At 49.9% G+C, this 20,771-nt stretch overlaps 5 protein-coding genes across 5 annotated transcripts; 1 reads left to right on the forward strand and 4 right to left on the reverse strand.

The window, feature by feature from the left end:
• Positions 1 to 1,281: 1,281 nt before the first annotated feature.
• Positions 1,282 to 1,506, reverse strand: MAA_11555 (uncharacterized protein; the record flags this gene model as incomplete). Its single annotated transcript, XM_011413550.1, has 1 exon — positions 1,282 to 1,506. One exon carries the CDS (start codon positions 1,504 to 1,506, stop codon positions 1,282 to 1,284), a length of 225 nt encoding a protein of 74 aa, XP_011411852.1.
• Positions 1,507 to 2,067: 561 nt separating this feature from the next.
• Positions 2,068 to 9,900, reverse strand: MAA_09613 (Ankyrin repeat-containing domain protein; the record flags this gene model as incomplete). Its single annotated transcript, XM_007827611.1, has 9 exons — positions 2,068 to 2,187; positions 2,490 to 2,650; positions 2,723 to 2,955; positions 3,013 to 3,142; positions 3,217 to 8,767; positions 8,871 to 8,990; positions 9,095 to 9,307; positions 9,594 to 9,801; positions 9,884 to 9,900. 9 exons carry the CDS (start codon positions 9,898 to 9,900, stop codon positions 2,068 to 2,070), a joined length of 6,753 nt encoding a protein of 2,250 aa, XP_007825802.1.
• A 1,182-nt stretch (positions 9,901 to 11,082) lies between these two features.
• MAA_09614 (uncharacterized protein) lies at positions 11,083 to 11,970 on the reverse strand (the record flags this gene model as incomplete). Its single annotated transcript, XM_007827612.1, has 1 exon — positions 11,083 to 11,970. One exon carries the CDS (start codon positions 11,968 to 11,970, stop codon positions 11,083 to 11,085), a length of 888 nt encoding a protein of 295 aa, XP_007825803.1.
• Positions 11,971 to 12,670: 700 nt separating this feature from the next.
• On the forward strand, positions 12,671 to 16,292 carry MAA_09615 (Peptidase S8/S53, subtilisin/kexin/sedolisin; the record flags this gene model as incomplete). The annotated part of the gene is made up of 7 exons (XM_007827613.1): positions 12,671 to 14,153; positions 14,219 to 14,378; positions 14,454 to 14,796; positions 14,863 to 14,892; positions 14,964 to 15,127; positions 15,181 to 15,538; positions 15,606 to 16,292. The coding sequence occupies 7 exons, from the start codon at positions 12,671 to 12,673 to the stop codon at positions 16,290 to 16,292; spliced, it is 3,225 nt and encodes a 1,074-aa protein (XP_007825804.1).
• A 1,520-nt stretch (positions 16,293 to 17,812) lies between these two features.
• MAA_11556 (uncharacterized protein) lies at positions 17,813 to 20,077 on the reverse strand (the record flags this gene model as incomplete). The annotated part of the gene is made up of 1 exon (XM_011413551.1): positions 17,813 to 20,077. The coding sequence occupies one exon, from the start codon at positions 20,075 to 20,077 to the stop codon at positions 17,813 to 17,815; it is 2,265 nt and encodes a 754-aa protein (XP_011411853.1).
• Between the last annotated feature and the right edge of the window lie 694 nt (positions 20,078 to 20,771).

The raw sequence follows: 20,771 nt of genomic DNA on the forward strand, positions 1-20,771 counted from the left end.
GTCTGATATGTTCACACTTGCGCACTTTTGAATACTTGGTCGCCAAGACGGAGGAACCAACGCTCATAATTTATTGGGGTGACGATGATCAGGTTCTGTCGCTGGGCACGGAGTTTACGATTAGCATGGACCGGTTCCGAACTCTATCTGACCACTTCATTTCAGAACCGGTGGCCGTGGCCCAAGACCTGCTTTATAGTCTTAATCCAGTTTTGCACATTGCCAAAATCAAGGATGACATGACAAATCGAGACGTTGGCTATTTATTCGCGAAGCACGAGGAAAATGGATTCCAAATGTCTACAAAGCGACTCCTCAACCGACTAAGTCAGCCTCACTGACGCCTGCCACCGCTCATAACGTATAGAGGCTGGCAATGGTTAGCTATGAAACGTTACCTAGGTATAGTGACTCGTTTACAAGAGCTGATATTTGGTGGCAAGTACACAAGTGGAGGCCAAACCCCGCGGCTACGCGAACTGCAGTGGCTTCTATGCGAGAATACATCATGGGATTCGAGGGGAGTTTATGTGTGGAATGGCTCAGTGGTGTACATTACAAAGCACCATAAAGCAAAGCATATGACGAATAAGGAGTTCTATGTAGCCCGATTTCTGCCACTTCGGCTTGGGCTGGTGGTTATCCAGTATCTCGCATATATTTACCCTGAAGCTGATCGCGTCGTGTCAAGATCAAGTTGTTTATTTAAGGCAATAGCCATGGTTATACTGCTCGTTGCAGGCAGGAGCATTACAATAAGTATTCAGTTTAGTTACGTATTAATACGATTCGTCTCTTTTATATAGAAAAATAAAGAGCCTCTCATTTTGTCCAAGCTGTCTCAGATAATCGTGCTGTGTGACACGTCGCGCCTGCACGATGTGTAGCGGCTCAGCTCTTTTTGCAAACTAACTAGGTAGCCAGTGGATCGCCAAATAGAAACCTTGACGTTTCATGAATACCAGGATCACATGCGCAACATTTTCTGTGGGCCCACACCTTTACCAACGGGTAGATGGACGGCGAATTTCCACAGCCAATTACGGCCACTCGGCTGGATTGGTAGGTGGGGTATACATTAGGGCACGTATCGCCCACAATGTGTACAGTTGTAACTTGTACTTTACGTCCCACGTGGCGCTTGACGACACGCATCCAGATGTCGTCACATGACATTTAATGTATTGACGTTCCCCGTTACTGGGTAAATAAGCGCACTCTAGCGCCAGTAGTTCGCTTAACTATGCATAATTGTAACCTTCAAATCTCAACACACTACAATTATGACGAGCGCGGCGGTGACGTCGTCAATGCGGGCTGTCGCTTGGAATGTATTGACACTTCACTATCGGCGAAGAAGAGGATCCGGGTGCCTTTGCCGCAAGCTTCCAAGTTAGTGGCAGTGACCTCATTACCTTCCGTGATGTTTGCGATGAACTGCGTCTCTGCTTTGAGTTCTCGAACGACAAACTGCGCGGCGACAGCCACGATGACGATGACGGACATGACTCCTGGTCTCATATCGCATTCTACCGCCTTTATACAGTACGGATAATTTGACTGGCTCCTCCTTGCCTGGCTTGCGCTTCATAACCGGGTCGGGCTTGGGTAGGGCTGTGCCCAGCCTCGCATCACTCCGTCCCAGAGAACAGAACGTCGCAAGGTACCACCTTGTGTACCACGAGGACTGCCATGTGCCTTCCAACTCGTCAATAGACTCTCATTTACAAGGTTAGTCGCCAACATCATCTGGTTTGTTGCTGTAGAGCAGTCTTATCAACCTAGTTCTCAGCAAAATACGCTCGACACCTTCCAACCCCTGTCCGCCGTCGCGATGTTCGATATTTGCCACCCAATAGAACGCCATCTGATCCAAGACTTGCTGTTATGCCGCTCCGACGGAAGTTCAAAGCCCGCTCTCAGTCTCCTCCTAAACGGCCGGCATCGGACCCAAATTCACCAACGAAGGAAGATCCGGACGATTCGATGACACGCTTGCACCTGCAACTATGAATATTGATCTTGAGGAGGCTAAGAGGGTTACGAATGAATTCGGATCCTCCTGTCTCAATAGAGCCACCTCTTGTGCCGTTTCCGGCGAAGGAGAATCATGGTGTCCGGGGCCGCCAATAGAGCCTGGTATTCAGGCTTGCCACATTGTGCCTCAGCAGCATTACCATCTGTATCCTGTCAGCAGCGGGCTTGCTGACGGTCATGTATAGCACTTATACACCCAGCGAAGAATTGATAGACTCGTTAAGCAGGGACCGGGACCAACTGTTCCTGCCAAATATATCTAGGCCAGGGAACCGTGATTGACCAAGCAACACACCGTCAACGCATCACGAAAAATTGGCCCGTGAGAGTTTCGGCCCCGGATACACATTTACGGTAGCTCAAATCCACGGCATAGGTCCTTATGAGAATAGCGGGTTTGAACCTAATGAGCCCCGGTCCTATACAAAACTACTAGCGCTCTCAATGCTTACCTCCCGAGTTAAATCCTCGCTCTCTAAATCCCCCTTGTACATGAAATCGTCAGACTTTCCATCCTTTCCTGGGAACACAACGGATACCTCCCAGCCTCCGTAGGCCACTTTCATAGTTACGGCTGGGTACAACTTGCCACGAATTTGGGTGAAGGCCCGCCCTGTTTGGGAAACAGTGCTATAAGCATGCATCTCATGAACAGTTTAAGGGGGGTATTCCGATATGCACTCACCGACAGCTGTTCCGTCGATGGTATAAAATGCTTCGCCTGTTGCAAAGTTGATTCCGCACCCGAGGACCTTGCCCGCCTCACTGCAAGCATCAGCATACTTAGTTCCAGTCCATGGATTATTCCCGTCCTCAAAAAGACAGCCGTCGTCCGAATGGAACGCCCATGAGCCTTGGAAGCAGCCGAGCGCTCTATCCAGCGAAGTCTTGTCTTCGCAGAATCCAATGCCGACGAACCTAATCATTGTGGTTGGTAAGATGTACGAGAGGGTGAAGCTTTGGGAAGATTCTTACCCTTTTTCGGCAACTTTGGTGAGTCTAAGCTCAAAATAGTAGACTCTGCCTTTGTAAAGGGGCAGCATGGGGTAGTCTGCCCTGACGATTGCGCTGTCTAGCCCGGTCCGATAGATAAATTTGGTCCCTCCTAAGACAAATGGTTTAGTCAAGGTATCTTCGGTTTGCCTCGTGAACCTTGTGTGTGATTGATATACAACTTACCCAGAACACTCAGGGTGTTGCCATCGGGTCCCATCTCGAAACTACGGTATGAATCCTGAGGATGCCACTTGGTTGGCCTCTGCAGCCCTTCTGCTGGCTTTGAAGAGATTTGAGCATGTTGGTGCAGAATTGACTCTATACGGCCCGAGTCATACCGTTGGGCAGTATACAACGGAGTCCAACCATCGGGCCCCGTGAACTCGACATCCACATCCTCCTTCTCGAGGAGTTTTTCGAGAGCATACGGCCTATCGGATGCAATAGCTCCGTGAACAGCAACGTTCCAGAGGTCCGCGGGCTGATCATCTCGCTCTTCCAGGGCCCTGATGACAACCCCAAGCGTCTCCATCCGTGCTCCGCGCGCAGCCCAATAGAGCGCGCTGCGGCCACGGCAGTCGACAAGACACGGGTCTGCGCCCCTTTCCAACAGCTCCTCGATAATTTCGAGATGGTCTAGAGCCGCTGCACGCACCAGGGCCGTCTTGCCTTCATAATCCTGAGCATTGAGTACCTCGGGCTTGCTGAAGCCCTTTTCTTCGAGGAGGAGCTTGACGGTGGTCTTGCAGCCAAATATCGTAGCAAGGATAAGAGGCGTCTGGGAGTTGGTGTCCACCTCATCGGCATCGAAATAGCCTTCCCTGAGGAGGTACTCGACCGCCTCGTCGCTGAGATTTGCAACTCCGTGTATTAGGGCGGACCGCCCGTCTGCGTCTCTGGCCAGAGGATTTGCTCCCGCGTTTACCTGGACTTGCAAAACGTTGGCCCTGTCTGATATAGCTGCGATGTGAATAGGTAACCTGCCATCTCTCCCAGCTCTGGAGACGCCTGCTTTCTTGATTATGAGTCGGATAGTGGCCAAGTCTGACCCAGTTCGGATAGCTGCATTCAGAACGCTATCAAGGTCACCTCCCGTGAGATTAACGTCTGCTCCGTTGTCGATGAGCAGCTTGACAAGTTGTGTCCTTCCTTTGGATGATGCTCTCTGAAGAGCGGTGGCTTGGTTTTCGTGGGTGACATTGACATCAGCGTCGTGTTCGAGGAGCAACTCGACTTTTTCCTGGGCATCCTGGTCGCTTTCCACAGCGGCACATAATGCGCTGTACCCTCCTCGCAGAGTATTGACGTACGCCCCTTTTTCGAGGAGCCACTTGACCGCACCAATAGTGCCTTTGGAACATGCCACGTGCAGCGCAGTAGGCCGAGGCTCAGATGTTCTGTTCACCATGCCCTCGACGTCGCGTTTGACAAACATCTCTGCCAGTTCAGAGTTAAATTCCAACGAAGACACGCAGTCGCGGAGAGCTGAAAAACACACGGCTTTGAGGCCAGGTGTTGCACTATCTTCGAGTGCCTTGAGCAGATATTGGGCCTCAGGGAGTTTCCCCCGCCGCGCCGCGATGCGAAGTGCAGTGTCCCCATCAGGGCCCTTAGCAAAGAGATTCAGACGATTGCTCTTGCTAGCAAGTATCTTGATTAGCTGGAGAGTGTTCTCCTGTTCGAATGCCAAAATCAGCGGGGGGTCCTCGAAGGCACCCACGAGGTTTGGATCAGCGCCGGCTCCCAACAGCAGCCCCGCAGTTTTGATGAAATTCTCCCGGATGGCGAGAGCTAAAGGTGTAAGACCTTCATTTGTCAGAGCATTTGGTTCCGCATCATGCTTCAGCAGCAACTTGGTCATGGACGGGTTGTCAAATGCCGCGTGCAGAACATTCCAACCATCCGAATCTCGAGTAGCAATATTTGGCTTGGGTTTTGAGTCAAGAAGTACTTCAGCCACCCCAACATGGCCATCGAAAGCAGCTTGATATAACGGAGTTCGGCCGAAGCTGTCTTTCAAGTCGTTTGCAGCCCCAGAGCTTAAGAGATAGCTCGCTAGCTCCGCTGTCCCAGCAAGGTGCGTTACCGTTCGACCAAGACTATCCTTGGCGGCGATATCGCAGAGCGGGTGTTCAAGAAGTAGCTTGACGCCTGGAAAAAAGGCATCCATGACTGCAATATGCAGCGGCGCCAAGCTTTCGGCATCGCGAACGTCGGGCCTCCAACCTTTGTCAAGCAGGAGCCGCAACATGTCAATATTCCCCATGTTGGCGGCCATATGAAGTGGGATCCCTCCTCGGTTTGACTCGGTCTCGTCACCGACAGTATTATCTAGCATCTGAATAAAGTCCTCGACGTATTCGATTTTCTCATGGCGCACCAACAGGTCAAAGGCCGTATAGTGGCATTCGTCCTGCGTCCACATGATGTCTTTGAATGCGCATAATGTCTTGGCAACCGCCATGTGTCCGTTCCCCGCCGCAAGGTGTAATGCTGTCCTTCCCGAGTCGTCTGTCTTTTTGTGATCAGCCCCTTGCTCAAGAAGCTGGTCAACGCAGGACAGGTGTCCGTTTTCCGCAGCAAGAAGCAATGCTGTTTTGGAATGTTGATCAACAAAATCCTTTTCGGCCTTGTGGCGGATGAGAACCATCATAGCATTTACATGCCCGGCTCTGGCAGAAATATGAAGCGGCACAATACCCTCATTTGTGGTGGCATTGACCGGAAATGATCGTGGATGAGCAAGTAGCTCTTCGAGTATTTTTGAGTGCCCTCCTTCAGCTGCAAGATGAATTGCTGTTTTCCCACCAGAATCGACGGCAGCAGGGGCCAAGATGTCACCGGCAAGGGTCTCAAGAAGAGTCTTGACAACTTTGCTATGTCCATTCATAGCTGCCAGATTGAGAGCCAATGCACGATCCCGCGGCCTGCTCCAGGTTTTACGTTCAAGCAAGGCACGTACAACCTGGTCGTGTCCATTCCCAGCAGCTAATTCCAGCGCTGATTTGGGTCGGTCTTCCCGAACGGTGATGGGAGTCGGGGCCGCGGAAGAAGGCCTGCTTCTCCGTTCTGGGGAGCGCCTTGAAGTCGACTTGCGGCGGGACCGTCTTCGAGTATGTCGGCGAGAACTTGTGGAAGGGTTTCCCGGGGGTATTACAAACTCTATGGGTGACATTTGCTGGTCGTCCTTGTCTGTGCTGTCAATGCTCTCTGTGTCTTGCTTCTTGTCCGTCTTGTCGACTAACAAGTTCAGGAGACTGACATGTCCCTGTCGCGCCGCGATATGAATAGGGGTCAAGTGGTGGATGTTCGCTGTTTGGGCAAGCTCGGGAGCGTCCTTGCTATGTCGTAAAAGGATCCCAGCTGCCTCGGTATGACCGCACGCAACCGCAAGATGTAGTGCAGTGTTTCTATCTGACGTGGATACTTTGTCTACACTCACCTTCTCTAGGCCATCATTTCTATACCTCAGAAGTAGGTATAGTAGCTCTGGGAATCCCCCTATTGCTGCATAGCTCAAGGGTCCGTATCCTGTAGAATTCTCTATATGTACATCGGCACCTCTCTCGAGTAGCAGCTCGGCAATTCCCAGTTGCCCAGTGAGTGCTGCCAGATGTAAGCTCGATTCAGACCAGGCTAGGTGGGCTAACACGTTGGCCTCAGTCCCCGTTGGAGACAGTTTCAGGTCATCGACGTCCAAGTCGGAGTCTGAATCCGACTCGGGGTAGCTTGACTGTCGAGTAAGGCGGTTTTGCTCACGGATCAATTTCGAAAGCTCCTGGCTTGGAATGGGTGATATAAGAACGTTGATATCGGCCCCCTTTTCCAAAAGCAACGAGACGATTTGCGTGTGGCCACCACAAGTAGCGTGATGGAGTGGCGCATACCTTGTCTCGTCTATATAGTTCAGGTCGAAACCAACGGAAAGCAGGGTTTCAACGACATTCTCGAAGCCCCCTCTAGCGGCTAGACCAAGGGCCTCTGGTGATCTGACGCCTTTGTCAAGCAAATTTCGAACAACATTGTCATGGCCGTTTCTGGCTGCAAGGTTAAGTGACTCGCGCATCTGGACTTTTGGGTCCTCGGTAGGCGCCAAGAGACCGATGCAACGATCGACCAGCTCTGCAAGTCCAAAGTTGCACACTATTTTGAGAGGGCTGTTCAGCGAGGTATTGATTCTCTTATGCAATGGATTCAGCAGATGGTGAAGATTTTGCCACGTCTTCACCCCCTCGCCACCTTGGAGAAACTGGAGTAGAAAGCTCTGAGCTTCGGACTTGGTGGTTGTTTGTCGAAAATGGCGAGGCCATTGCAGAGATGCATAGCTAAGTAGGCCCAAGTCCCAGTCAGCAGGGAGGGAGGTCAGGATGCCGTCTTCGCAAATGAAAGATTCTGCGCCTCGTTTGCCGAAACCCCTCACATATTCGAGACAATAGAAGAGAAGGCTGCAATGGCTGTCAACTAGCGGGCAGCCGTCTTGGCCAAGACTGTCTCGTCTCGGCTTCTCCTCCTCCTCCTCCTCCTCTTCTTCTTCTTTTTGTGACAGAGTATCACTCTCTGTCTGCGGCAGGCTGGAAGCAAATACTGTTTCTACGAGGTAAGCTCGAAAGGTGTCGTGGATGAAATAGACTCGGTTGTCTTCCACCTTCAAGAGCGGTACCATATGCTGCTTCAAATCTCCAATAATGTCTCGGCGGATCAAATCACTAAAATCGTCGGACGAAAAGTCTGTGGTCCAAGGGTACCCCCCTGGGATTTCGTCAAGCGCCACGGCTACCGCCAGCTCAGTCGGTCTCAGGGGTCGAACTGCAAAGGCAACCCATCGAAGAGCTGCAGTCACCCAGTTGCAGTTTGCCTCATCTATGGAGCTCAGTGCACGGTTATAGAATCCATAGAGTGTTGTGGGTTGTTGTTTGAGTGCCTTCTTCAGGGACTTTCTTGTCGAATGTCTGCCAGTCCACTCGAGCAAAACCATGTTAAGCTTGACCAATAAATACGGCGAGTCTTTGGGCAGTTCTCCCAACATTTCGGTCGCCAGTTTTTCGAGCCCGTCCCATGCAGAGTTGTCAAGTGCCAACTCGTTGATCCTGCCCCGGACATGTTGCTCTTTCGCGAACAACATGTTTTCACTGCTTGACTCAAGAGCAACGTCCTGGTACTTTGTCGACTCGCAAGTTGATTGCAGTGCCACCAAGGACCCTGAGAGGAGAAGTTTAAATCGGCCTTTTGACGGTCCAATGAATCCCTCCATGCGGTTGATCGTCTCCTTTTGGAAGGTGCTGCACTGGTCTACGCCATCAACGATGCAGTATACCGAGACACTTTGGTCGTCTAGTAAGTGACTCATCAGGCATCGGACCATAACCCACAGGGTCTCCGTAGTACAAACGCCATCTTTGGTAAGGAACTTGGCAACAGGTGAAATATGTTCAAAGTAACCTGGCCGAGAAGAGAGAAGTTGACGACATAGTGAAAGATAAAGATCGAATGGAGCACGGGCACGAATATTATTCTTGTCGAACGAGAAGCTGAGATATACGGTTCTTTTGAGATCTGTTTTCTCTAGGAGCATCCCCAGAATCCGTGCCGCTACTGCAGTTGGACCAGAGCTTGAAGGTCCGCTAATGCGTAGAATCCCTACCGAGGGGTCGCTTCTCCAGGACATGACAGCATTGTTGTCGCAGATCCAGTCCACTTGGGTCGATGTTACAAAGGTTGGCCTCAACCGATGGATCTGGGAGTCAAGGAGTGATAGATGTCGAAAGAAGTCATATAGTAGCAAATTTCTGCCTAGAATTCTGAGTTAGCTTGGCTGTAAATGTGTTGACATCATGTACGTTTGACGAACTGTTTCTCGTTGCAAGGATCCGTTGGTACAGCTCCTCAGCTACGGGTTCCCCAGGATAAAACCGCCAGAGCTCCTCGTGTGTAGTGTCACAGGGGACGTCCGTCTCATCCTGTAAACCAAGGATCGAACACTTACTATCAATCTTGCCGCTTAGTTAGCTTGACTATCGTTGCCCACCCTGTCGTTCCTATCGTCCCCTTAATGGCTTCTTACTGAGGGATGTCTACTTGACTCGTAAAAGTTGACAACGTCAAAACTGCTAGATATTGTGCGGAAACTTGCGTCAAGGCCGTCCAATCCGCCCGCTAAGCGTTGAACAAGTTTGACGGGGTACTCTGGTGGTGGCACAAACATCAGAATGAGGCGCGAGCACATATGCTCCCAGGTGTTTTGCCCAGTTGCTCTATGCGGTGCGCCGAAAAAGACCTAATGATGTGATGAAGTTAGCGAACCGAGTCAAGTTTTGCATAAAAGAAAGAGATGGATCTTACGACAGTCGAAGTATTTAATGCTATATCCCGATACCGTGGCTCTTCCGTCGCTGATATGATAGCCTTACGAGCTCAGCCATGTTTGTGTTCATTCGGACCGACCCAGGGTGTTTGTTTACCTTTTTCACAATCAAAGCCCCGAGTCCATGACCAAGGAAGACTATTGGAAGATTCTACAGATTGTGAGCGTTTGTCTTGCCCTTGAAGTCCACCTGGCTTACATGTGAGACGTTCTGAGAGCTTCGCGAGTTCCGTAGTTGTTCTAGTAGCAAGCTGGATCTGTGGTACAAAAGTCGGCTTCTGGTGACGGAGCCGCCTAAGAGGCAGAATTCGTCGAGGAGACAGTTCGGAAATCGTTCAATGAGAAACTTCTTGGGATCTCCGTCTTCTCCTGCACGAGACCCAGCAACTCCAGACACAAGAACCAAGCTAGTGCGAATATCGTCAGTCTATGAGCCCGGATGCATAACCAAGTCAAGTCTCCATCCAATGTTAATTCAGATCAACCTACTGGATAGGGCCATCCATGATGAATGAGCTCGGGCTCCACGAGTTTTGAGCTACGATGCCGAAGCAAAGGCGGTATGACTCTCGTGGTAAGGGTGTTTGTAAAGGGAGTGAATGCTCTAGATCAGAAAGAAGGGTATACAGAGTACTGATCCCGGACTGTTCCCCCCAATTGAGGCTAACCTCAGGGTCAGACGGGGAACGACTAATATCCCAGCTTTCCCAGGTCAGGACCTTGGGAATAAGCAACTATCAATACGTGGAATGGGATGATTTGCAACGGCGTGAAGGGCAAGGGTGTTATCATACCGTGCTGAGGGGTTGATGTATGAAGCATCCGATATGCCCTGGTTCGTGTGGTTGAACAACAAGTCCACCAACGAGGCCAAGGTTCTGCGACGCCAAATTGAACTCGCACAGAAGAGGGGTTGCAATATGCAGTTTTCAGCTTGACGTCACCTGTCAGCTCTGCAGACGCAGCCTCGCGTATTGATGCAGGGTTTGACTGCTATGCCCAATCGGTCAACGTTGAGCTGTCAACTGTCCCACTGAATTTCTCCCACTGCTTTATGATATCTGATGGATTCTGTAAATTCCCGAGCTGTACGGAGTACGGAGCACTCCGTATGTCAGAGCTGTTGTTGCAAGGGCTTTCTATGAGGGCCTGTGAGTAGCTTCAAATATCAAGTAATACTTATCTTTGGTTTCTCAAGGATCTTTGCGAGCTCCATCTAGGTGAGGGGGAAATATTCGTATATGTACATGATCTTCTGAGTGTGCGTAACCTGACCTAGATGACTGAGGCATCTAGGTCCTTTGTTGTCCTGGGCTTTGATGCCTAGCTCATCGACCTCTTGGTGCTCCGTGATATGCCTTCTTTGTGCGTTTGCAGCCGGTTTCGGATAGAAAGGGGTCACGGGTTACTTTTGTGTAACAGCTATTGGAATGAGACGTGAGCATGATACTCAGTAACTCAGCCGAAGGCTGACTCTCCATTAAGTCTTTGATGGATCTGCTCGGGAATGGCTACCCCATTGATGACAGACTCGCAGCCTTGTACCACTGCTCTAAAGTGCAGGGTGTGACATGGTATTTTAATTCTACGCCGTGTGTCTGTGTCTCAGTCAAGGCTAGGAAGAGTCAAGTATTTGTGTAACCCTTCCAATCACATCACATCAATACCACATTATGTGACGATTAATCTCACTTGGCAGCCCCCCTCCCTCGCAGCTCTGTTCCATCCAACACGGTAGTGACCGTCACATCGGCCACATCCTTCAAACCCAGGCTATCCATTTCCTTCAGGTTATGAATCTGGGGGTCTAGGCTCACCATCGACGCGCGTCCAGTCTTCGGCATCTCTGCAAGGCCAATTTCCACTGGATCAATGGGGTCATTCTTCTCCAGGCCAAACAGTGTCTTGACTTTTCCGATGAAGTCCACGTCGGCCTTGACCTTGACGGTGAAGGTGAAGGGCACATCGTAGGGGCGTCTCAGGAGAACTGCCGCTCGGACGAAAATTGGGATTCCATCTTGCTTGTCCCCGTTTTCCTCCAGCTTCCAAATAACAACATTCTCTTGTCCATCGAACCCTTTTCTGATGATCTTCTTCGCTCCGGTCAACTTGGTGTAGAACTCTCGGCTCTTCACCTCTTCCATCTCCCAAAGCAGTCCGGCTTCCGCACTGATCGGATCGATTCCCGCGCTGAGGCCTGCATTGGCACCTAACTTGATATTTCGCACCTTTTCCGTCTTGCTGAGCGCCCACTGGCCCTCGGGGGAGATGTCGTGGACAACCGGGTCCCAGTCGGACTTGCCCTCAGAGTCCTCGAATTTGAACATGACTGATGCGCTCTTGAAACGTCGCCCACCTGTAGCGATATGACGCATCTCGAAGACGAGGAGAGTGGCTAGGTCGTCGCCCCCGGTCATCTCTCCATGGGTGATGCCGACAATGTTGATCTTTGTACAAAGTTGATCTCCCCGATCGACGAGAACGGGCCGGAATCTCTCATTGGGCTTGTTCTTTGTGCGGAACTCTCCCTCCTCGATAGGCTCTTCGAAAAGGTTGACAGTCAATTGATTGGCCATTCTGCTTGCCCGGATAAGTTGATGCGAAAAAGGAGACAACTTGCAGGCAAGGTGTGGCAACTTGTGAGATAGATGGGTATATGTAGTACATGGAAGAGGTGCGGATAGAAGGGAGCCTGTAGTATCAATGGCACGACTAGAATTAAATAGCATCAATTGATCTGGATCCCGATTTTATTCATACCAGACACCTCTACGTCTGCACCCTCGCTGTCTCTGCAACGGCTGAACCTGCACTTTTGCAACCTAGGCGGAATACCTAACTCGGCATGCCTAATCTGGATTGTTTTCGCTCACCGAAGCCTTTTGGTTCTGCATGCATAGATTCAGCCGTCACATCATGTTGAGGTTTGTCAGCGAGGCTCCAGGATGTGCATTATCGTTCTTCACACCCACTCATGCAAGTGATACACCCCAGCCTCATTATACCTGCAGCCGTACGGAGTGCTCCGTCGTATCTGTAGGGCAATACTCCGTATATGCCGCCCTTGCCCGCTTTTGAAGACGCCTTCGCTTGGCAATAAATACCTGTCTGTGATGCAGAGTGCGCTTTGGCGCGCATTCTATAAGTACACACCCTCAATACGCTCTCTGCCAAGCATAGTCGGAGACCAGCAATGAGGCTACGCGAACTCATGCCTAGCACCAACAGATCTCCTTCTTCTAGCATTACCGGTCTAACTCTATCATTTTGGACACCATGTCACAATCAAGCAGCGATAAGATCAAGATGGAAAAGCACGAAAGAGGTAGAACGCATGATAAGAGCAAAAAGGCCAGCAGTACCAAAGTCGCCAAGGGAAAGAAGCCGGGAAACACGCAACGACCGCAGCATACGGCAAACGAGCATGACAATCAGAAGGAGGAGACCCTATCTGAAATACTCTCAGATGCCTTGCAGAAATTTCCCGACACGTGCACCGAGGCGTGTAATCCGGTCAAATGCGAGCGTATGAGCTGCAAGCAGAGGCTGCATGACTTCGAGGTATTGTTCAAGACAAAGCTGAAAGACATGACGCAGAGGGCCCAAGAAAAGCAGGACAACACACTACATCTACTAGTAAAGGACAAGGGGTGGAAATCAGAGCATACAACGCCCCCAAAGAGGCTCTTTGACTGGATGCTGCAACAGCGAGAGCATGATGTCCTACTACAACAAAGGGATCCTCGCGGATTCACGCCAGTGCACAATGCACTCTACGACCATGTTCATGACTTCATCGACGTTTTGCTGAAAGCAGATCGCCTGAGCACAATCAGTATTCTTAGACAGGATTTTGCGGGCAGTAATTGCATCCATCTCGCCACGCAACACGCATCTCCTCATCTTTCTACCATGATCCACAAATGTAAGGGAGACAATGAGATTTTCATGGATGGTGATAAAACCGAGAAAGGAACGCCTCTGCATATTGCTGTCCAGGATGTCTTTATCCCAGTGGTCGATGAGGTTGAGGAGGATGATTCTGACCCCGAGGATCAAGGGCTTGAAGATGACGACCAAGACGGATTGCTCGATTGCCATGATAATGCCGACCACGATTCCCATCACTTGGATGAGGATGTGGACGAATTTGCGCTGGATTCAGATTATGAATCTTCAAGTTTGAGCGAGTATGAGACAGACTTAGAGCTTGAAGAAGTGAAGTACAGATTTGAAAACAAAGAAGAACGGGAGAAACGACTGGTCAAGATTCTCGATGACCTTGACAAGGAGGAGAACACTAGGCCAAGACCGCCGCCCAGGACACATGACGCAAATCCGGATAACCCACAGCGTATGGGTGCCGAAGATGCTGTGGATGACCTAGCCAAAGAGAATAACAGCCCATCTATACCCAAGGTTGTGATGTCTCAAGGCTTGATAGACCTACCGCCTGATCACAGCGTGCGCCTCCTTGTTGAGGCCTACCCGAAAGCCTTGATTGCTAAGAACAGTTGCAAAAGGACCCCGTACCAAGAGAGAGAGCACGTTCTGCTGAGCGATGACGTTGTAAAACGACTTGTGCAGCAGTATGCCCACAAGAAGGGCCCCCGGGGTGACACCATGGAGATCCGCGAAGCTCGTGCTAAGCGCACGATCATTGTACAAGATCCCGTGGCCCGCTACATCATGTCATACTGCATACGAGAATCTAAATCTCGGGAGTTGACAATGCAACAGCTCTACAAGCCGGGTCAAGGTGAGTGTCGAGGCATTTGTCAGGCCCCAGCAGCCCTTAATATTCTAACCAAAATCGACTCCAAGAACGCCACATCGAGTTCGACCTCGAGGGCTTCCCCTCACCTTCTGTCACACACAACTATTTTGATAATCTGGGAAAGCACCTCCAGTTCGAAAGCATTCTAAGATATGTCGCTTTGCCTGTTCTGTCAGTCGAGCCTCCGCCATCAAGGAACCCGAGAATGTGAGCTATTTCTGATACTGAGCCTACGGCGTCTCAACGGCAAGGAGGGGCTAACTGACCTGCTGTCTGCCATAGCAAACAAGTATCACCCACCGAAACTCAATACGAGCTCCATCGAAACGGACGTTCCGATCTTGTGACAGTATTCGACTGGCTCTGGAGCAAGGGTGTGCGCGAGATTGTCAAGATTAGGGTTGTCGACGGAGATCTACCCCATGCCGACGCTTCCATAGTAGAAGCGTTGTATGGTTTCAACGTGAAGATGTGGGATTGGAAGAGGGTAGATCTCTGCAGCGACGTCATCTATGAGTCGTCGCCAGTCATCAAAGAGGTTTCCGTGTATTCATCTGGCAATAACGCTGTTCTAATGGGCTGGGCGAGTGAAGATGGACTTGGGAACCGCGAGAAGTTCCCCTGCGTATGTTTCGAAAATTCAACCTTACATGTGCCAAGAATCTGGTCGCTGACAACAACAATCCTACAGCTTGAAAAGATCAACTTATTTGTCCAAGATGTAAGCCTCTCTACCCGTCCCAGGACGAATAGCGACGACTTTACTGACCCTCCGTTTGATACGTCTAAAAGGGCCTCGAAGATGACAAGAGATGGCAGTCGAACAACAGACTTTGCCAGAAGAAGATTACAGAACATGGGCTGAAGGGGCGCGATGGACATGGCGGCAAAGAAATTGAGTTTAAGATTATCATCGACAACGACCAGGGCCGTTCCACTACCGAAAACATTGAACCGTAAGTCCAATCCTTCCCTTGCGTTCGAGTCCAACCTCTCTGAACAACAACAGGGCTCCTGCATGGATCAAAAGCACCCGACAATTTGCGACATTCCTCATGAACGCCTCCAGGGAACAAGGGAAAGACAAGCAAGTCGCGCCGGTCAAAATCGCCATCATCGACGACGGCATCGATGCTACCTTGCATGACCTTCAATCCAAGATTGCCGGCGGTGCCACATTCTGCCCTTATCCTCACTCCTCCGAACTAGTGAATTCCTACTTTGTGCCTCGCGGCAAGCACGGCACACTGATGGCACAACTGATCTGCGACCTGTGCCCGGGCACTGAGCTTTATATTGCCAGACTCGAAGAGCTTCCATTGCTCTCTGGTAGTGGTCGGCGTGTAACGGCAAGATCAGCGGCCAAGGTCTGTCTGACAAACCTCCCTTACCACTATCCTATTCGTACATTGATCGACTGACACAGTGGTCCAGGCCGTGGAATGGGCGGTGAATTGCGGCGTTGACATCATCTCGATGAGCTGGACGATTCAAACAGCCGCACATGACAGCGAGGACATGAGTAGCCTCGAAACCGCCCTGAACAATGCAAAAGCAGCCAAAATTCACATGTTTTGTTCGGCTAGTGACCAGGGAGCGAACACCAAGGAAGAGTACTTCCCGGGCGACTGGAAGCAATGCATCCGCATCGGCGGTGCCACCTTCACCGGCGAGAAACTGACTTGGGTTGACGACAAGGTTGACTTTTGGTTTCCCGGTCGCAACGTCCCCTTCCTCTCGAGAGACGGAAAGTCAGTGGTATACGACTCTGGCAGCTCCATCGCCACTGCGGCAGCGTCCGGCTTAGCTGGCCTGCTAATATACAGCGCCAGGCTCATCTACAGCGGTACCAACGAGGCCAGGAACTATCCCTTCCACACGCAGACCGCCATGGCTGCTGCATTTCGCATCATGGCAAAAGGAATGGACGGCAAGTTTCCGAGGACAGACGAAGTTCTAAACAAATTGTTCAAGAATAAGATCCAGCAAGCCACACAAAAGCCCCCCAAGAGCCTGGATATGGAGACTCTGGAGTGGTCTGACAGTTCCAAGAAGGCACTGACAGATCTATTGTTGCATATTCAGGTAGGAAGTCCGATTGAAGAGGTGGTGCTCTGGTGATATTGTCTCTTGTGTCTTCAGCTGACAAACGATGATTCGCAGGGTTCATGAAATTTCGGCTTTTGGACTTAGTCAAGACAATGTCCTTGGCTGACGGACTTCAAGCCTAAGCCAATGAGTAAAATTACTATTCAACTGCTTAATCTCAGGCCATGGAGGCATGAGTCCCGAACTAACATGTCCGGGTCATGAATGTGCTGTTCGACTAACACCGTTTATTGCAGAGAGTACGGTTGCTGGATTGGCGGGAGTATTAACTTGAGATTCAACCGATAGTTCTACATGGGAGTCAGCGAATTGCTTGAATCGCCTGTACCGCAGCTTGAGATAGAAATGCGTGAGTAGCAGCGCCGAAGCCGAGAGCAGGACGGGGAGGAAGACCATCTTGGTCCCTCACGCAAGGCAACGTCTCGTCGACTTTGAAAAAAGGAAAGAAGAAGGCGGGTGGAGTCAAGGGCGTGTGCAGGCTATGAATAGAATGAGTTGGAGTCTTGGAAGAGAGATGCACATTAACCGATCATTGCTCGCTCACTTAACCTCACCCGAATAATCCCCGAATGTAGGACCCTTAGTGTCTGGTCGTCTTTGACTCGTATTATTGATTGGTTCCAAGCCCCCTTCAACTGTTTTGTGTGCCGACCCGTGGGCTCTAGTTCGCCAATACACACAGTCTGACGATTTCAACAGCTCCGATCCGTGAGTAAAATTCTTTGTTGCCTCTGTACTAAAGCTCCTAGAACTAACGTTGGCGAGAGACATCCCGAGCGTAAACAACCCATGCCTCCACAGCGAAGCGTCTGTACGCAATATTATATCCATTATACCTGCGGGCATGATGGCAATGGGGAGTTTGTCAAGTGCGCTAGACATGTCGCAGCCGTTGAGGCCAAGTACAGTCCAGTGGCAAGGGAGGAAGAAAAGTCATCTAATCATGGGTGTGCGACCTGCAAATAAATTTCCCCGCCATGCGTCTTCTTCTTGGGGACGGATACTACCGTCGGAGCGTGTGGTTGTCTAGAGAGACTATAGACGCCATCGTCAGATACCAAATGTTGGCAAAATAAAACGCAGGCAAATCAGGACTTTTAACCAAGTGGCAAGACAAATAGTACGGTAGAGTATTCGAGAGAATGAGTTTTATAGACTAAACACCGCCGTGGACTGCAGCCAGCCACTCTCTACTCGTTTGGCAGCAAACGTCCGTGGCCAACCCGAGTAGACCCGTCTCTATTCGTTGCGTGTGTAGGGAGTAAATTTTATGCTAGGGTTAGGACGAGGCTCCGAAAAGGCTCACGTAAAATTAGCCGGCTGCATCCAATCACTCAAATCATGCTAGCCTTGTTTCTCGCGTTTATAAACAACCAGACGCCAACTTCTTGAAGAAACTAGTTAGCCATGGCAAACGTATTTGCCTTGAGCCGGCGCATTCTTCTCCCACCTTGAGAAAAGTTGGAAATTTTACCAATATAGTAAACTCTTGGTAAAGCTTGAATTGCTAGACTATTCTTTTTTTTTTAAATCTAACTGCTAGATTCCGCAAGGCTAGCCTCAACAAGGTCCTTGGAAATCCCAAGAACAAGTCCAATAAGAAGAGGCGCATCAGGATGTTCTTCGAGAGGAATCGTCAACGGATGTATAAGAACCTTGCGATCCGAGTCGGGAAGATACTCTCCCTTGAATTTATCAGCCCTCTTGATCTTTGCTTCTTCATAGGCTTTTCCTATCTGCATAGCGAGAAGAACTTGAAGCCCTTGGCGACTTTGACTGTCTTGAACGGGAAATATAGTAGGAAGCTCATGTTGCTTAATTTTACCTTGAATCAGGTGCAAGACGCCAAAGGCATGTTGAATAGTGACTCGGTTAATATCCTCCTCCGATGCTGTATTCGCTAGCTGCTTCATGTATTCTCGCGGAGACAATACCAAGGGGTCAATGTTTGTTAACCCCTTGGACTGCCCTAGGATAAAGGCAACCTCAATAAGGTCTGGCATTGGTAGGGGTGTCTCCCGCAGATGTTTTCCAATGCCATCCATCAGCTTGACGAGAAACTGTTGCCTCGATCTTCCTGGTAATCTTCCACCTGGTGAAGGATTTTCTTGGAAACTTCTATACCTGTCAACTGTCTCTCTAGAAGTAACCTTTTTGATAAAATTGTCATTAAACTGCTCAGCAGTCGTCTTCAGCAAGGCGGTCGAGTTGCTCCGAAGGACGGCCGGGAGACCAAGTAAAAACCTCTGCTGCCTGCCCGTGATTTCAACCGATATCGCCTCTCGAATCTTTTCAGCAGCCTCTTGGGAGTTGCCTTGGAGTAGTTCTTGATCCGAATTCGAGTCCGGCACCCGACTACTCGCATTGAGGGCCCCTATTGATTGAGCACCCTCTGATATAACCATCATGGCCTCAATAGCAAGGGCATTTTCTAGCTTATTAGCGAAGCTCCCACTTGGGTACAGGTAGGCGTGCGAGTAGATGTAGGTATACAAGCTATTCTTCGTGAAACCTTGCCACTGCGTATCACGAAGGCTTTGCATCTCCTCCTTGGTTGGCGGTTTCGGAGGAGGCGTAAAGGTCTGTACTAGAAGTCTAGCCAAGTGAACCACAACACCAATAGGGGCGAGGCCACCCAGAATCAAGGCATCTCCGAGGAAGCACATGGTCGAGTCAACTCCAGCAGAGGCGGAAATCTCGCCTTTGTTTTCTTCGGCTGCCAACCCGGTGATACAGCCTGCAAGAGGGATGATAGATGTTACGGCGGCTGCCCGGTCCAAGGCACTTGCGTCACGGACAAAGGCTGCAACTACTCCGCCAACCCACGCGGCAGCTCCAATGGCTCCGATGGCCAGAGATCCTGCTGTACCACCAGATCCAGCACGTAGCTTTGGCGACTTGGGGCCGAGAGGCTTGTAGTTGAGCAATCGTTTTCGCGCGTCTGGAATGGACATTAACCACCTCTCAACGACTCGAGTTAGCTTGAATTTTTTGACGAGCTTGGCAAACTCGTCTTGTGACACTTTCTCGGCAATGTCAGCCACCTCGCCTATACTGGTCTCCTTAAGCGTACTTGGCGTCTCAACTACAGGGTCAAGTGCTTCCCCGAGGGCGCAGAGGTTATTCACTGCTCCCAGGCGACATTGAAGCCCCTGTGAATTTCCTCTGGCTTGCAGTTTCTTCCCCCCTATGATTAAGCAGGAGACAATGCTATGACATGTTTTGGAGGCCAAGTGTCTCGCGCCTGGGCAAGCCCTAGCTAAACACGAATTGCCTTGTGCGATATAGGGGCTCGTATTTATATGCTCGTATTTTGGATTGGCGATCCACTCCCGTATTACATGCCGTCCACCATGTAAATTGCCAAATGGGTAGGCGCCGACAATTGTTTCTGGTTTGACGCTGCCGTTGATTGCTGGTACAAACGTCTCGGTACTACCGGTATGCGTTTTGGCACCGTAGGACGCAGTGTGATTACTGCCTTCGAGTGAAAGAACGTATATGTAACGAGGCTGCTCATTTACGCTTCCATTATTACTAGTAGCATGATGGATAGCGGTAGTATCACGTCGTGTACGCGATACTAACCCTGTCTCAAAGTCGTCTAGGAGATGACGGCCGCGGTTAGGTTTGAGGCCGTCGTTGAATGTAATATCAGGGGACTGAGAATCGATGTAGAATAGGAACTGTTTTGTGCCGTGATCTGACATGGAGATGGAGAGTGGCGTAATCTGATCAAGTTTGGAATGACCAGCGGCACATGCGCCGACGACTACTGCTGAAGCAAAGAAGCGCATCTAGTTTATGGAAATTAGAAACAACCTTGGCAAGTTAGGAAGAAGTCGGAAAAATAATTATAGCGAACCGTTTAGTATTTGCGATTTGCTTCTTGTCATGTATTGCAAGAGGTGAAATATTTATTATTGCTTAAAAATGCAGATAATTAGAGGCAATTAATGCATAAATATAGCAAAGGCTCGAACGCGGTTACTGAAAAGAATCTATAGCCAGCTACGGAGTACTCGATAGAGCATGGTTGAGTATAAGCCCATAGAGACGTTGCGGCATTAAGGGATAGATTGCACTACATGCTAATGGAAAATGCATAGTATTATATAGTGTTAGTAAAAAAAAATCACGCCATGAGCGCTATTATATGCTTTAACTTTAATGCAAAGAAATCCATAGTTAAATAACTCTATATCATGCATTTCTCTGGATATTTATGCATAGACGCTTAGGTCCCTGCTGTCCCCGCCTTGGACTACTCCGTCAATACTCTTCGCTCTCTTATAGCCCAATAATAGTCTTATTAATCAATGGCGGTGCAAGTAAAAGTGTCAAGTCGAAAGTGAGAGTGAGCGCTGCCCCGGCTAAGAGTTATAGCACTGGATAAGTAAATGCTAGTCCTGGTATTAATATCCTACAAAGCTATATTTATTTGCTTTTTATATAGTATAGCACCAAGAAAGTATACATAAAGGCTAAGCT

This window comes from Metarhizium robertsii, assembly GCF_000187425.2.
Source record: "Metarhizium robertsii ARSEF 23 chromosome Unknown MAA_Scf_9, whole genome shotgun sequence".
NCBI lineage: Eukaryota > Fungi > Ascomycota > Sordariomycetes > Hypocreales > Clavicipitaceae > Metarhizium > Metarhizium robertsii.